Consider the following 16,135-nt stretch of genomic DNA (forward strand, 5'->3'; position numbering starts at 1 on the left):
AAAGTACGGTATCAACTGCTGCAGTGGAGTGGTATATTGCTTGTGCTGTGCATATACATCTGAATGGGCGGAAGCTGCTCTTTAGTGACATTAGTAAGTTCTCCACCCACATATACAAAGTATATTTGTCCCTGAGTAAAATGCACTGTAAATTACTATTTTTCTATGTTGCTGTTATTTACAGTAGGTGGATAAAATCTGACAGGCTTTAGCCCCCCTACACACTGCATGCGATTCAAATTCCAATGTTTGATCGTTTTTTTACCTGTGATTCCATTCCGATTTTTAATCGTTACTGCATGCTGCATTTTTCTGTTAATAGTATTCATGGAAAAACGGAATCAGAATCGCAAATCGGATGTGCATTGTGCAGGTAGCCTTAAAGAGAACCAGAGACGAAGCACCCTCATGTATTTTATTACATTTATCAGTGGGAACATGACAGTAAACACCTATCATGCTTTTAGTTTTATTCTTCTCAGTCTAATCTATCTGTTATCAACTGTGATAAGAATCCACGGACTGATTCAGTCTAGGTTTGACCTGGAATCATTATAGCTGAGTCACTCTTCTGTGGAGTCTTTTTAAGCCCAAGCCTGCCCCCTCCTGGCTCAGATTTCCTACTCAGAACTGTTGACATGGGAGTGGCTGCTGCTGCCGAGAAAGAAGCTCTGAAACAGACAAGTGTATCTGTGTGCAGTGTGCAGCCAGTCATTATCTACTGTATGCAGTTTAATTTCTATGAGAGACACTTCCTACAGGCAGTCACACAGCATACCAGAATAATAAAGTTGAAAGCAGACAGATGAAAGGCTGCAGCAGCCCTGCTTGTCTATAATCTCATAGAGGCTAGACAGCACATCCAGAACAGCTTATAACCTGGAAGCAGAAGGGATATGAGCCGGCGGCCATATTAGATATTTCCTGGAGCAATAATGGATAAAAAACACTCAAAAAGGCACACCAGAGTGGCGAAATTATCAGGTAGAGCATTTATTCTTTACAAGCTATCAACTGATATGTTTATTTTGTGTGAATCGTTCATCTCTGGTTCCCTTTAAAGAGACTCTGAAGCGAGTCTAAGGCTCCCTGCACACTGCAAATCTGATTTGCGATTGCGATTTCAATTCCGATTTCCCTGAATGCTATCAACAGAAAAACGCAGAAAAAACGCAGCATGCAGTAACGTTTAAAAATCGGAATCGGAATTGCATTTAAAAAAACGATTAAAAATCGGAATCGCATGCAGTGTGCAGGGAGCCTTAATCTACGTTTTTAACTTCTATTTATGTTAAGCACTATAGCTAGTGCTCAAACGCCGCATCCTCGCGGCAAAACAAGGGGTTTATACCCCCCAAATCCCCTGTGCTAAGTGCGGGGAGCACTTCCTGATTGTCGCAGAGCTTAGGGCTGTAGCTCTGCCTCTTGGCGCGTCAATCCCCGCTGATCGCCGCCTCTCCCTGCCCCTCTCAGTCTTCCTTCACTGAGAGGGGCGGGGAGAGGCGGAGATCCGTGCCAGATTGATGCGCATGGAGGCAGAGCTGCAGCTCAAAGCTCTGCCTCCATGGGCAGCAAAATCCACGACCAAGAAAGTTGTGGATTTTGCACAGGGGATTTGGGGGGTATAAACCCCTCGTTTTGCCGTGGGGATGCAGCGTTTTAGCACTAGCTATAGTGTTTAACATAAATAGAAGTTAAAAACTTGGACTTAGACTCGCTTCAGAGTCTCTTTAAAGAGGAACTCCAGTGAAAATAATGTAGTAAAAAAGTGCTTCATTTTTTACCATAATTATGTATAAATGATTTAGTCAGTGTTTGCTCATTGTAAAATCTTTCCTCTCCCTGATTTACATTCTGACATTTATTACATGGTGACATTTTTACTGTGGTAAGGTTATGTAGCTGCTCCTAGCTGCTTTGGCTGTTAGAGACAGCTGTAAACAGCTAATTCCTGTCTGTGAACATTGTTACATTGTGGCAGTTTGCCCAGAGTACCGCGGTACTCAGAGCTTCTTGTGGGAGGGGTTTCAGCACAAAATCAGTCATACAGCGCCCCCTGATGGTCTGTTTGTGAAAAGCATTCTATTTCTCATGTAAAAGGGGGTATCAGCTACTGATTGGGATGAAGTTCAATTCTAGGTTGGAGTTTCTCTTTAAAGTAGTCCAACTCCTAAATTGGGATTCTTAGGGTATTCTTTATTTTCAAAAGCACCTATTAAATGGTAGTTATTGGGTGGTAGTTGCTCAGCCCAACTGCCAAAATTTGTTGCAAATAAGTAGGGAGGCTGGTCTGCAGCTTTGTTTAGATCCTTCCCAGCCAGTGCTTTTATAAAAATAAAGGAAATACTGAGAATCCCCCATGAGTAGATGGACTTGTCCAAAACCTGTTTTTTACTGTCTGCTGTAAATTACTGTGACATAGGAAAATAGTAATTTATTGTTCATTTTATTATGGTAGATGTACCGGTATGTGTATAGATGGATTTTAGATTTTTTTCAATTTTTTTTGCAGTAGTGATCTTTTAATAACTGAGCAGCATGTCAACCACTGACACACGTGTGGTTACTAATACCACATTTGGTTTTATTGCATGGCTACTGAATAGTGCCCAATTCCCAGCAGGCCAATGGTCAGTTCTCCGTGTAAAAGAGCAGAGTAAAGACCAGTGATAAATAGGACTGTGTTTTCCTTTTTTATTCAACTTTCTTTTTATTAAAAGAAATTTTTTTTAACACAACACTAAATGGAACAATTAAGCATACTGTGTACAATGCAATTAAGACTGATAACAAGAAACCTCACAAAACATCATGGGGTAGGAAGAGAGTTTTTCAGGCATTAAACACAGCAGCTTATTTCTAGCATCACAGAGCTTAGAGCAGTTAAAGAGGAGCGGTCAGCCATATTATCTCAGAAAAAAACCTCACATATATAAGTAGATAAATACTTGCTCTGCTTACATAACATATGTATTCCACTGTCCGCCACTTGAATTAAGTGATTTTTCTATAGTAAAAAAAGAGAAAATCCTTTTTAGGATTCTCTATTTTAACTGTCTATTTTGAAGCCAATTCTGATGTAATTTCCTCCCCTACTCTCCTCTGTCTGATTGTGTATGCATTGCCCGCCCTCCTCCCAGTCTTCAGGCACTCCCACCCAGCTCTGCAATAGATGCATTGTCTCAGCATGAGAAATATTGGCCAATCAGGTGTGGGAGGGGAAAACAGGAGGGACAGAGGCTTCAGCTAATCAGGCTGCATTAGTTAAGTCTGAGGGGAAAGTAGATAAGCAAAAAAAGGACAACCCAGCATGCCCTTCAAAGTCCTTTGTGCGGCAAAGTACCAAATAAGAGTTAGGTAAACTAAATGGTCATTCATCAGCAAGAAAAGTGATAGTTAATTGTTAACTTTTGGATTGCCTGGTTAGCATCTATATTACTTGTTTACCAGATAAAAATAAAGAATTGATTTTTGATTTTATGCCCGACAGTTACACTTTAAACTGGTTGTTTGAACGACTTGAAGTGCAAACAACAAGTCATTCAGACGCCCTGTACACACTGACCAACAAAGCGGCTGATATCCTAATTTACATGTCGTTTAACCAACTTGATAATGGCCAATGGACTGGCTAGAACAATGGACTAGATTAAACGATTGTAAGTTTGAACGTCTATTAGTTTGACAAACGACTAAAAGTCATTTGTACACACGTACGGACCTGACAGTTGTTTGAGCGACAGTTGGTCCAACTGATCCGGCAAGCGGATTGGACAAACCGGCTGATATCAGTCGCTCGACTGCGAGTACATACGTCCAACTTGTCGAACGACAAGTTGGGTGGAAAATCAGGACGTGTGTACGTACCTTTAGACATGATCCTTTTATCTCCAACACCTTTGCTTAGGCGTTTGCCCCAGGTGACAGGTAACTGGTGACTAGTACTGACAGGGATCCACAGGCTCTCTCTCTCTGGTTGTTACTAGTTGTTGTGGCAAACTTTTTTTTAGGTAAAAGTAAAACGTTTGCCACACAGCTCCTTCATGGCAGCCATCTGTTCCTATAGTAAATAATGAGGGCACCTAGCCATCGAAGCAGAGCAATACCCAGCAATGCATACGAAAATGCACATTTGCAAAATTGTCCTCTACAATTGGTACCATACACCTGACAAACTTCACCAATGGGGCATGATGCTATCCAATGAATGTTTTAGAGGATATGGTCAAAGTGCTGATCAGGTACATTGCTAGTGGGAGTGCATGGAAGTGAGATCTTTCTGACAGTCATGCTTTGAGCTCATCTTGAATGTCCTGGGGTCCCCTATCCAGGCTGACCGCTGGACGGCCTTGTTCCATAGGCATAGGCCACACTTGTCAAAGCACTCTAATGCCTTCATAGCTCACGTGTATAATGCAGCTAAATCCTTATTGGCCCAATCATGGAAGCACTCTCCCTACCAGGAACACTTTAAACGACAATCAGGTGTAAAGTTGGACGTGTGTACGCACCTTTATCGAGTACTCAGTGGGTGTTCCATTCAGCAGGATTAAAACAGACAGCAGAATTTTGTAGTGAATGAAAAATCTGTTCTGAAAGTTCTCCACTGTTATGTTGTAAACATTGCTGGGGGCTGTAAGTCATTTCTGTGTTATGATGTAATTTCTTCCAATAGAAATGAGATTTGAGAATCAGATTGAAGAACATCTGCCATTATGCTTCTGACAGAGGGAATCATCTTTCATTTTTTTTAGAGCTTGGAGACACGTATTACATACCGTAATAAACTGTAATTTAGCATGCAAACTGAGCAAATGAGGCATGTGACTAATTTTTATGCAACTGTCTTTTTTCCTGTGCTATAATGGAGTAGAGTTGCTTTATTGGACCAAATGTTATTATACATTAAGTTATCAGCTTTCACTGTAGTAGATTAAAATTCTTACACCAGCATTTAAGCAGTAGAGGGAGGAGATGGGCAGGATCAGCTTTATGTTATGGGCAAAGACTGGTCTCCTGTTGGTTTTGATGAGGTGGGAGTCTGCCAAGTACTATTTTACATTTCATAAAACAGTCACAGGGCGCTCAACAGCAAAATTCAACATCCTAACCCAAATTACAATATGCTACACACGCAAGTCCCTTCATTCATTCATCAATATTCAAAAAAAGGCCACAGCCACTTCCTTCAAATGTCCTTGAGGTCAATGACACTTCATGGCCTTCATACATAAGTAGTACACATATGCGCTCACCAGATCTTTAGCTGACCGGATCAGGATCAGAAAAAAGCGCTTGTGGCCCAGCCAGTTATCAGACTCCTCATATATGTTTCTCCTTTCCTCTCTGATCCTCCAGGCATGCAAAAATAAAATAACACTGCAATAGTGTAATACTGCGTGGCAGGGGAATATATATGTATCACTAGTGCTCCCCAGTTTGTATACTGGCACCCTGTGTAACCTCCACCGAGTAATCAATAAGCCTCTCACCAAATTGTATGGGTGCCCTGGCACAGACCAGCAACAGCACTTAGCAGACCGCACCAGCGTCTTCCCCAGCAACAGCAATCATCCTACGACTCAAACAGGCTCAACATAGTGTAAAACTGTTTTTATTTTAACATTTTAAAAGGTCGTGCACTTACAATCTATCAGTAGTTATGCGCATATAAAAGTTTTATCCCGAGCTCAATCCAGCGTCTGCCTCGCTCCTTAGGCAACTGCTGATACAGTTATAAAAAATTGGCATAATCAATTATAAGAGTCAATTACTTTTGTCAGCTGCTTGTTATTTTAGAAACAGTTGTGTGTTCCTCCTTTTTATTGGAGGGATACCAGCATGACTATCCACTTCTATATTGTTATTGTTGCTTCCTGTCTGTCTGTGTGCCCTTTATATGTCCTCCTTGCTTTCTGCCTGTCATTTTATGTATTTGTAAGGATCTGCTCTGTTGGTCTGCTCAAGCAGGCAGTTTTTTGTCATTTCCAGGGTTGCATTCTGCAGGTCTCTGGAAAGGAGACCTTTTGTCAGCTTGCAGCTTGCTGCAGTGGTAATTTGCATCCACTTGTTTTGCAAATTAACTTCTCTACTTCTCTGGAAGGGCTTCAGTATAAATGTCACTTCCTCCCAGAAGTCTTGGCTCGTCATAGTTCCTGCTTAGTCATACTGTATTGAGCCCAGCCTTTTGTGATCAGTTTGCAAGGTTTTTTGTTAGCTTATTCAGGAGTTGGTTTCTCAACTCCTGTCAGCTTGAACTCATCTTGCTATTTTGATCTCTGCTGCTAGTTAGGGTGGTACGCTTTGTCGCTGTTGCACTTAACGCGCGGCGACCGTGCCTTGAACGCATTTTGTCTCTGTTGCGCATAATGTGCGGAGACCGCGTTTAGCTAGTACGTTTGTTATTTTCAAATTGTATTTGATGTGTTCTGTTTTCTTGTTCTCGTCTTAGTGCTGCGGTAGCATTAAGGCGATTCTCTGTCTGTTGACGAAGTGAGCGTTCACTGAGGTTGTGTATCGCTACTTCGTCTCATGCTCTGTGAGCACTCAGCTCTTCCGTCTGAAGTCTGCGAAGTGAGCGTACACTGCGGTTGTGCATCGATCTCTGTACTTCTCTCTTCTTGTCTCACGTTGGGGATGAACGCCGTTGCATGGTTTGCACCTAGACTGGCGGACATTCCTTCAGTCTGTCTTAGTCTTGTCTGAAGTTTGCAAAGTGAGCGCGCACTGCGGTCGTGCATCGCTACTTCGATTCCTGTTACCTCGGTCTCTGTTCTTGTGTTGTGGATGAATGCCGTTGCATGGCTTGCAACTAGATTGGCAGACATCCATTGATTCTATGACTGTCCAGTCTGTTTCTATGCATTCTGCTCTAGCCTATCCTGGCTCAGTGCTGTGTTCACACTTGTTCATTGTTTTTGCATTGTGCAGTCGCAGTCTGGCGTCTCTGGATCGCACAGAGGAATCTCTCCTCTGTGCTCCACAGAGCCTTCTGCTGGCTGCTTTGTTTCCACCATTACTGGACCCCTTTTTGTTTGAACGTTTGTAGGAGAACTTTTCTGTGTCAGCGCACCTGCTGTGCGCTGACCGACATGGCCGGATTTCCGCACAGGCAACCTAGGCCGGTTCCTAGGGCGGAAACCTGCCGACAGCAGAGCTGGGGCGGATGTCTCACACCGGCAGGCAGATCAGCTGTCTGCTGCCGCGCTGTCCTCCAGTCCTTCCTGATCCTGCATGCTTCACGGCACGGAGCAGAAGCCCCTCCCCTTCCCTCCTCTATGACAGTGGGGGGCGGGACTGAGAAGAGACAAGCCGGGAGATTTGAGCCCAGAAGGGAGGAGGAGGAAGAAGCCAGCACCTAGCAGTAGTGGCACTGTGGCAGACTGGTAGGCATTAGGGAACTAAGCATGGAATCAGCACAGTGAGGATTGAGGAGGGAGAATTGTGTGTGCAGAACTGCAGGCATTTTGCACACTTTGCCCTACGCTGTTGTGGAGTCCTGAGTGACCAGCTGTCTCCCTCCTCCTTCCTCTCCCCCGGAGCCTGTGACCTCTGAAGCAGCTATAACAGGGCTTCCTGGCGCCCCCCCCCCCCCTCCCCTGTCCTGCTAGCTGGCTTCTACACTTCACTTATCTCCGTGCAGCCCTGGCTCTCTTTTCATGTTGTTAATAAGGCAGCATTCCCCTTGTCTTCCTCCCACAGTCATTTCACCTTCACACACACAAAGCTATTCATATACTGTATGGGGTATTCTTTTTTATTATTATAGTCAGTCTAATGTCCTGCTACTGTATATTATGTACCATAATCCTATTCTGATGTACTATGATATTTTTGTGTGTTTTTATAGCCCTGACATCTTCTACAGAGTGCATAGCCCTTTCACTGACTGTCCTCAAAGGAGCTCACATTCTAATCCCTACTACAGTCAAAGTCTAATGTTGTACCAGGTTATTATGCATTTATACAGCCCTGAAATCTCCTGCAGTACATTACAAATTACAGAGTACATAGTCATGTCACTGACTGTCCTCAGAGGTGCTCACATTCTAATCCCTACTACAGTCATAGTCTAATGTTGTACAATATTATTATTATGTATTTATCTAGCACTGACATCTCCTGCAGTACATTACAGAGTACATAGTCATGTCGATGACTGTCCTCAGAGGAGCTCACACGCTAATCCTACCATAGTCATAGTTTAATGTCTACCATATTATTATTATTATGTATTTATCTAGCACCGATACCTTCTGCAGCACTTTACAGAGAACAGAGTCACTATCCTCAGTCAATTGAATTACCCTAATCTTGTGATCAGAATCTGTAACCTGACTACACTGGGCTTTTTTTATACTTACCTGGGGCTTCCTTCAGCCCCATGAGCACTGTGGCCTCCTTCGCCGTCCTCATTGCCCCCTCCGTTCTAGCGCTATGACTCCCAGTAATCCCCTGCGATGCGCGCGACCCTGCAACGCTCTTGTCTTCGGGAGTATCCGGTGCAGAATGCTCCTGGCCGTGGTAGCGCAAGGAGGGGTGTACATGCAGCTGAGCTGCGCATGTGCAGAAGAGCACTGCCAGACGGATATCCGGGAGGCATACTGCATAAACGGAGGGGCTGAAAAGGACGGCGAGGGAGGCCACACAGTGCTTATGGGGCTGAAGGAAGTCCCAGGTAAGTATAAATAAAGCCCAGTGTACCATCTCAAGGCCACTTTAATTTTAACCTTTTTTCCATAATCCTATTCTCCAATGCCTAGCCTCACCCTAAATTTCCAAAAGGCCTAGCCGTTAATCTCCACTAACCACTTTTTTTTTGTAAATACCTAACCCTAATATCCTGATTTATCAGTTTCTGTATTTGAACCTCTACCCTTTTCTATGTCCAAAAACTCTAAATCCTAATCCCGCAGCTGTCATGGGACGGCTGAAGGTAGTGGGCCTTGGGCGGTAAAAAGTACAAATCCGGCCCTGCTGACCGAGGGGATTATTTCGCATTCGTTACAGTATTGCATAGCTTCCAAATTTTCTTTAGGAACTAAACCCATCTGTCCCGCCTTCTTCCTCATTTGTCCTTCTTTCAGGACTCATGTATAGATTTGTGTAAGTAAATGTGTTTTTCTACTGAAAATGTGTGTATCTTACCCTAAACTTTATTCCTATTATTTTGATGTACAGTATTTCTTTATTTCAAATGTTAAAAATAAGAACTTATGATAATTAACAGGACCAGAGTGATCTGAATTTTAAAACTTCATCTTGTGCTTCTGACTTCTTTCTTATATCAGTGACTAGGGGTGTGGTGGAGGTGTAATTAGGGTGGTGGGGGTGGTGGTTTGAGCTGAAGGTGCTGGCTAAAGGCGGTGAGAGAGGCAGTGACAAGGGTAGCCCATGTAAATAGTTAGAACATTTGTTTCCTTAGTTGGACAGTGCACTGCCCCACTCATCCATATGCAGTTACATGCCCAATAGTTAGGTAGGGGCTAGTGTCCGTCATGATGTCAACACAGTCTGCTGTAAGCTGGTATTTAACAGGGAGTGGGATTTTTTAAAAGGATGCTATCTTGTGCAAGGGAATCTCATTTGTATGGATGGGTGTAAAGCTCCAGGCAAGATATGTGATCATTCATATGCCCTTATACAGCTTATCCACTGATCTAGAGTCATGTGACAATGTTGTCTGTTAACCAGGAAGTGTTAAATAAAGTTTTCTCAGAGAGTAGAGAAAAGAAAAAAAACAGAACCGTGTGTGTGTTCCTGAGAGAAACCAAAAGCATGGTGTCTGTGTGCAGTTTGTCCTCCGTCAGAGATCTGCTGTAACTCACAAGATAAGATTAAAAAGCAGCGGGTCAGTTATGCCATCTCTTATGCTGGGAATACACGTTTCGTTTCTGCCGCAGATAGATGGTTCGATATATAATTTCTGACATGTCCGATCTCCCATTCAATTGTTTCGCCGCTCGATTTCTCATAGAAGTATGAATAGCGGAAGATAAGAGAATTGAGTGGCAAAAACGATCGAGCGGAGAATCGAGCGGCAGAAACACATCGTGTATTCCCAGCATAAAATCACAATGGCAACACAAGCACAGCTATAAAACATAAATTTGTGCTAAAGTGACAAAATAATACTTATAATTTACACTAAACAACAGTTACGCTTTCAGAATATAACAACTTCAGTTTTGGGGTTTCTTGAGCTTTCAACTGTGCACACAATAGATTTTTGCATGTCTATTTTAACCTGACGCATCTATAGTGCAGGGGCTACTCTTATCTAAGCTACGCTTCCCCAGCTACACTACATCAATCCCTGCTGCCCCACTGCACTACACTATACTGCACTGCACTACCTCACACTACAGTAACCCCTGCTGCCCTACCAGCTAAGCTACACTACATCTACACACTATACTACATCTCAGTACTTCAGATATTACCTGATCCTGCTGCCATGCTCATCTCCCTCTCACTCCAGTCCTGCTTCTACACAAGCTCCTCATCTCCTGCAGCTGCTGCCGATATCACGTACACTGAGGCTGCCTGGCGCAATACAGGTCTGGGTCCTCCGCTCCGCATGGGCATCATACTTCCGCATTAGTGATTATTACTGTAACCACCAGTGGTGCATACGTGCTGGGGGCATGCATGACTTTCGCTGCTGATGGTTACAGTAACCACTAATGCGGAAGTACAGTGGCCATGCAGAGCGGAGGACTTGGACCTGTATAGCGGCAGGTGGACGCAGTGTGTGCGATATTGGCAGCAGCTGCAGGAGAACCGGAGCTTGTGTAGGAGCAGGACCGGAGTGAGGGAGAGATGAGCACGGCGGCAGAATCAGGTAATATAGCTTCTTCAGTTTTAGGGAAGAAAAATTGCATATTATATTCCAAAAAATACGGTATATACCATGACTGTACAGTGATCTCACCGGTTCACACTATGTGGGATTGCCAATGTGCATGGTGGTCTCAACAGACCACTGTACTATTTTAACAGATTCACTGTGTTCATCGATGTACTGTAAGTTTTTGTATCTGTTGGTGTCCGTCGTAACATGTTTTGCATTTTTGACAGCTTACAGCACAGGAGAACTGATGACAACTTCTTACTTTTTTAGTACAGTATTAAAGGGAACCTGAAGTGAGAGGAATGTGGAAGCTGCCATATTTATTCCCTTTTAAACAATACCAGTTGCCTGGTGGCTGGCTACTGTAGTGTCTGAATACCATACATGAAACAGGCATGCAGCTAATCCAGTTTAGTCAGAGCACCTGATCTGCATGCTTGTTCAGGGTCTGTGGCTAAAAGTATTAGAGGCAGAGAATCAGCAGGACAGCCAGGCAATGTGTATTGTTTAAAAGTAAATAAATATGTCAGCCTCTATATCCCTCCCACTTCAGGTTTCCTTTAGGTGTGGTCTGGGCATGAATCATTAACATGGTGTTGGACAGAAAGTAAAACGTTTACATCTGTAATAGATTGGTCTCCCAGGATGAGAGATTGTCTAGCTGAAGTGTGACAGGATGTGCTAACTGTACTGTCTATAGTTTTCACCTAATGAGAACTGTTCCACTACACCTTCCTGAAAGTGCTAAAGTGACAGTTTATTCTCCCTTTTTCTTGTATAAGGTCAACCTGTTTGTAATGCTGTCTGTGGTGTGTGTTCTTTTGAACTTGGCTGGCTTCATCTTAGGATGTCAAGGTGCCCAGTTTGTGTCCAGTGTCCCCAGTTGCCAGCTGGTAAGTGATTTTTTTTAATCTCATTCTATTTATTTATTTATTGTATTTATAAAGCGTCAACATATTACGCAGCGCTGAATTCTATATTTAAGAATACTTAAAGCACTTAAAGTGTACCTAAGTACACATGTGACATGATGAGATAATGTACAGTGTCAAACATACTAATAACTAGGCTGTGTTTTTTTGTTTTCTTTCACTGTCTGAAAGAGTTACCCTTTAGGAATGCAACTTTTCTTTGCAGAGAACAGCTTGTGAGGGCAGGGAATAGATTAAAAAAAAGGTCAATAGTTAATGTATTTTAGCTCTGGGACGCCTAATAGACCACCATTGAAAAAAAGACAATAAAACATGAAATTAATTTTGTAAATGTTGAAACAGAAAAAAAAAAATCACAGGAGATCTAAAAAAAAGACATTTTTAAGGAGTAGGAGGATTGATACAATGGTTTATCTCATCACTTTAATAGTCACAATGGTCAGTTGACTTTCACCCAGTAAGTGATTGCAAACATTACAAATCACACATAATTCTGTGATGTGTTTTTTACTGTACAATGCTGCATAATATGAGAGTTTTATAAATAAATGATATTATTTTTCAGTCCATAATGTATTGCACTATGGGTAGGAGAAACAGGAGACTCCGTGCAGCACATTGGACAAAGCAATCATATCATAGCTGACCGTATTTTACCCATGCTTTGACAAATGTGGGAAAAAGGGGAGTCTGTGCAGTCTCTAAACTGACAAAAATCACATACTACTGTTTTGGCCATTGAATGTCTACTATCTGTACTAGAGAGGGCCCATGCATTGCACATCTTTCTGATCTCATGATCTCATGCAGATTTGCTCACAATTTGTTTGCAGATCTAATGTGCATAAATAACAGTAGCATCTAAATATTTCTAACCTGTACATACCTGGAGTTCAGGAATGGGCATCAGCCAAAGAAAACTGCTCTGATAAATAAGCACCCTTGGCAAAAAACAAACAAACAAACAAAAAAAACATAAAGCTGAAATATTTCTGAACCTCGGAACACAATCAATATTCTGCCTCGTCACATAATAATCTGCCTGCACACACTTGACTGTTTTTCCATGTCCTTTCTGCCTGACTGGTCTGGCTTGCAAATGCTGTGCCAATAGCATTGGCATCTTTTTCAGTCCCTCTTAGCAGAGTAAGTTAAAGGACCACTATTGCAAAACATTAAAAAAGTGTAAAATACATATAAAAGGTATGTTTCTCCCAGAATGAAATGCACTAGAAATTGCTTTTTTTCTGTGTTGCTGCCAATAACAATAGGTTGTAAAAATTTGACAAATTTTGGACAAGTCCATCTTTTCATGGGATATATATCATATAAATAGATGCTGACCGACCAACTGGCTTGCCCCACACTATTTTGGCAGTCGGACTGAGCAAGTGCCATTCAGTAAGTGCTTTTGTAAATAAAGAAATACCTGTGAATCCACCATGAGGAGATTGACTAGTCGGATGTTCCCTACCTACTGTAAGTGACAGTGACAAAGAAAAAAAGTAATTTATAGTGCGTTGTACTCTGGAAAAAATGTACATTTTATATGTACTGTGTGTATTTTATATTTTGAATTTTTTTGCAATAGTTTTTCTTTTAACAGACGGCTCAATAAAAACAATGATTGACTCTTCCCAGTAAAGGCAATAGACTTTTCTGCAGTGATACTGGTCAGCGGATTTCAGTGTCATAGTGCTTCAGCAGAGGACAAATATTGATATCCAAAAATAAGTTTTTTTTGTTATACAGTACGTTGATTCAGCTGTACTTCTGCATTGCAAATATTTTTTAAACTCTCTAATATGTTTATTGTTGTAACAGTGTAATTGTTAAATGCTAATTTGTGACTAATGCACTCATGTAAAGGGATGACAAAGGCTATGTGCACTTATGTAAAGGAAAGATGAAGCTTATGCACTCATATAAAAGGTAAGATGAAGACTATGCACTCATGTAAAGGGATGATGAAATGTATGCATTTGTGTAAAGGGTAGATCAGGGGTAGGCAACCCGCGGCTCCGGAGCCGCATGCGGCTCTTTTTCACCTTCGCCACGGCTCCGGTGTTAATGGCTGCGGCGCGCGTGTGACGTGTGCTGTCGCTGGCCGGCAGCCTATCAGAGAGGCCACCGGACCAGTGCAGTGCAGGGCTTCGGGCGGCCATTTTCCCGTAGCCCTGCAGTGTAATGCAGGCAGGACGTGACGTAGGAAGAGGATCGTGGGAGTTGTGCGCCACAAGGTCGGGACCGGTCAGGACAGGAGGAGATCGTGACAGGAGGTCTTCTGACTAGGTGAGTAAATGGGTTTTTCTTTTCAGATCTGCTGAAGGATTGTGCATATGGGGGTCAGATCTGCTGAAGGATTGTGCATATGGGGGTCAGATCTGCTGAAGGATTGTGCATATGGGGGTCAGATCTGCTGAAGGATTGTGCATATGGGGGTCATATCTGCTAACGATTTGTGCTTATGGGGGTCATAACTGCTAATGATTTGTGCATATGGGGGTCAGATCTGCTAACGATTTGTGCATATGGGGGTCATATCTGCTAACGATTTGTGCATATGGGGGTGTAAGGGGGCAGTGTTAGATTTGTTTTATAATGGTTTTGCGGCTCCCAGTTTTTTTCTCTTTTCGGAAACTGGTCCAAGTGGCTCTTTATGTCTTAAAGGTTGCAGACCCCTGGGGTAGATGAAGGCTATGCACTCATGTAAAGGGATGATGAAGGCTATGCACTCATGTAAAGGAATGATGAAGGCTATGCACTCATGTAAAGGGATGATGAAGGCTATGCACTCATGTAAAGGGATGATGAAGGCTATGCACTCATGTAAAGGGATGATGAAGGCTATGCACTCATGTAAAGGGATGATGAAGGCTATGCACTCATGTAAAGGGATGATGAAATGTATGCATTTGTGTAAAGGGTAGATGAAGGCTATGCACTCATGTAAAGGGATGATGAAGGCTATGCACTCATGTAAAGGGATGATGAAGGCTATGCACTCATGTAAAGGGATGATGAAGGCTATGCACTCATGTAAAGGGATGATGAAGGCTATGCACTCATGTAAAGGGATGATGAGGGCTATGCACTCATGTAAAGGGAAGATGAAGGCTATGCACTCATATAAAGGGAAGATAAAGGCTATGCACTCATGTAAAGGCATGGTGAAGGCTATGTGCTCATGTAAAGGGATGATGGCTATGCACTCATGTAAAGGCAGGATGAAGGCTATGCGCTCATGTAAAGGGATGATGGCTATGCACTCATGTAAAGGGATGATGAAGGCTATGTGCTCATGTAAAGGGATGATGGCTATGCACTCATGTAAAGGCAGGATGAAGGCTATGCGCTCATGTAAAGGGATGATGGCTATGCACCTATGTAAAGGCAGGATGAAGGCTATGCACTCATGTGAAGGCATGGTGAAGGCTATGCGCTCATGTAAAGGGATGATGGCTATGCACTCATGTAAAGGCAGGATGAAGGCTATGCGCTCATGTAAAGGGATAATGGCTATGCACCTATGTAAAGGCAGGATGAAGGCTATGCGCTCATGTAAAGGGATGATGAAGGCTAGGTGCTCATGTAAAGGAATGATAGCTATGCACTCGTGTAAAGGCATAGCGAAGGCTATGCGCTCATGTAAAGGGATGATGGCTATGCGCTCATGTAAAGGCATGATGAAGGCTACGCGCTCATGTAAAGGCATGATGAAGGCTATGCACTCATGTAAAAGGATGATGAAGGCTATGCACTCATGTAAAAGGATGATGAAAGCTATGCGCTTGTGTAAAAGGATGATGAAGGCTATGCACTCATGTAAAAGGATGATGAAAGCTATGCGCTCGTGTAAAAGGATGATGAAGGCTATGCATTCATGTAAAAGGATGATGAAGGTTATGCACTCATGTAAACTGATGATGAAAGCTAGGTGCTCATGTAGAGGGAAGATGAAGGCTATGCACTCATGTAAAGGCATGGTGAAGGCTATGCGCTCATGTAAAGGGATGATGGCTATGCACTCATGTAAAGGGATGATGAAGGCTATGCGCTCATGTAAAGGCATGGTGAAGGCTATGCACTCATGTATGTGAGGATCCGCTGGGCTGCCTGCGCAGGCAGGCAGCCTTTTGACCACTGTTCAGGTCTGCATTCTGCAGGTCTCTGGAAGAGAGACCTTTTGTCAGTATTGCAGCTTGCTGCTGAGGAATTTGCATATGTTTGTCATGCAGATTGCTTAGCCACATCCTTTGTGGGCTTGCTCTATAAAGAGCTATGTTTCCCACAGTAAGTGGCTGGTCATAAGAGTTAGATCCTGTGTAACACTCGCCTGGAGTGTCAGCCT

The 16,135-nt window shown here is 42.9% G+C and overlaps 1 protein-coding gene across 2 annotated transcripts in view; it reads left to right on the forward strand.

Moving 5' to 3' along the window:
• Positions 1 to 16,135, forward strand: part of ENTREP1 (endosomal transmembrane epsin interactor 1) — a 110,106-nt gene that overhangs the window by 24,422 nt on the left and 69,549 nt on the right. Inside the window, exon 3 of one of the 2 annotated variants that reach the window (XM_068236198.1) lies at positions 11,635 to 11,745. The exons of the other annotated variant lie outside the window; for it this stretch is intronic. Within the exon in view, the coding sequence (XP_068092299.1) occupies positions 11,635 to 11,745 (111 nt within the window). The remainder of the gene's footprint in view (positions 1 to 11,634; positions 11,746 to 16,135) is intronic. 2 annotated transcript variants of the gene reach the window in all.

This window comes from Hyperolius riggenbachi, chromosome 1 (genome assembly GCF_040937935.1).
Source record: "Hyperolius riggenbachi isolate aHypRig1 chromosome 1, aHypRig1.pri, whole genome shotgun sequence".
Classification (NCBI taxonomy): domain Eukaryota; kingdom Metazoa; phylum Chordata; class Amphibia; order Anura; family Hyperoliidae; genus Hyperolius; species Hyperolius riggenbachi.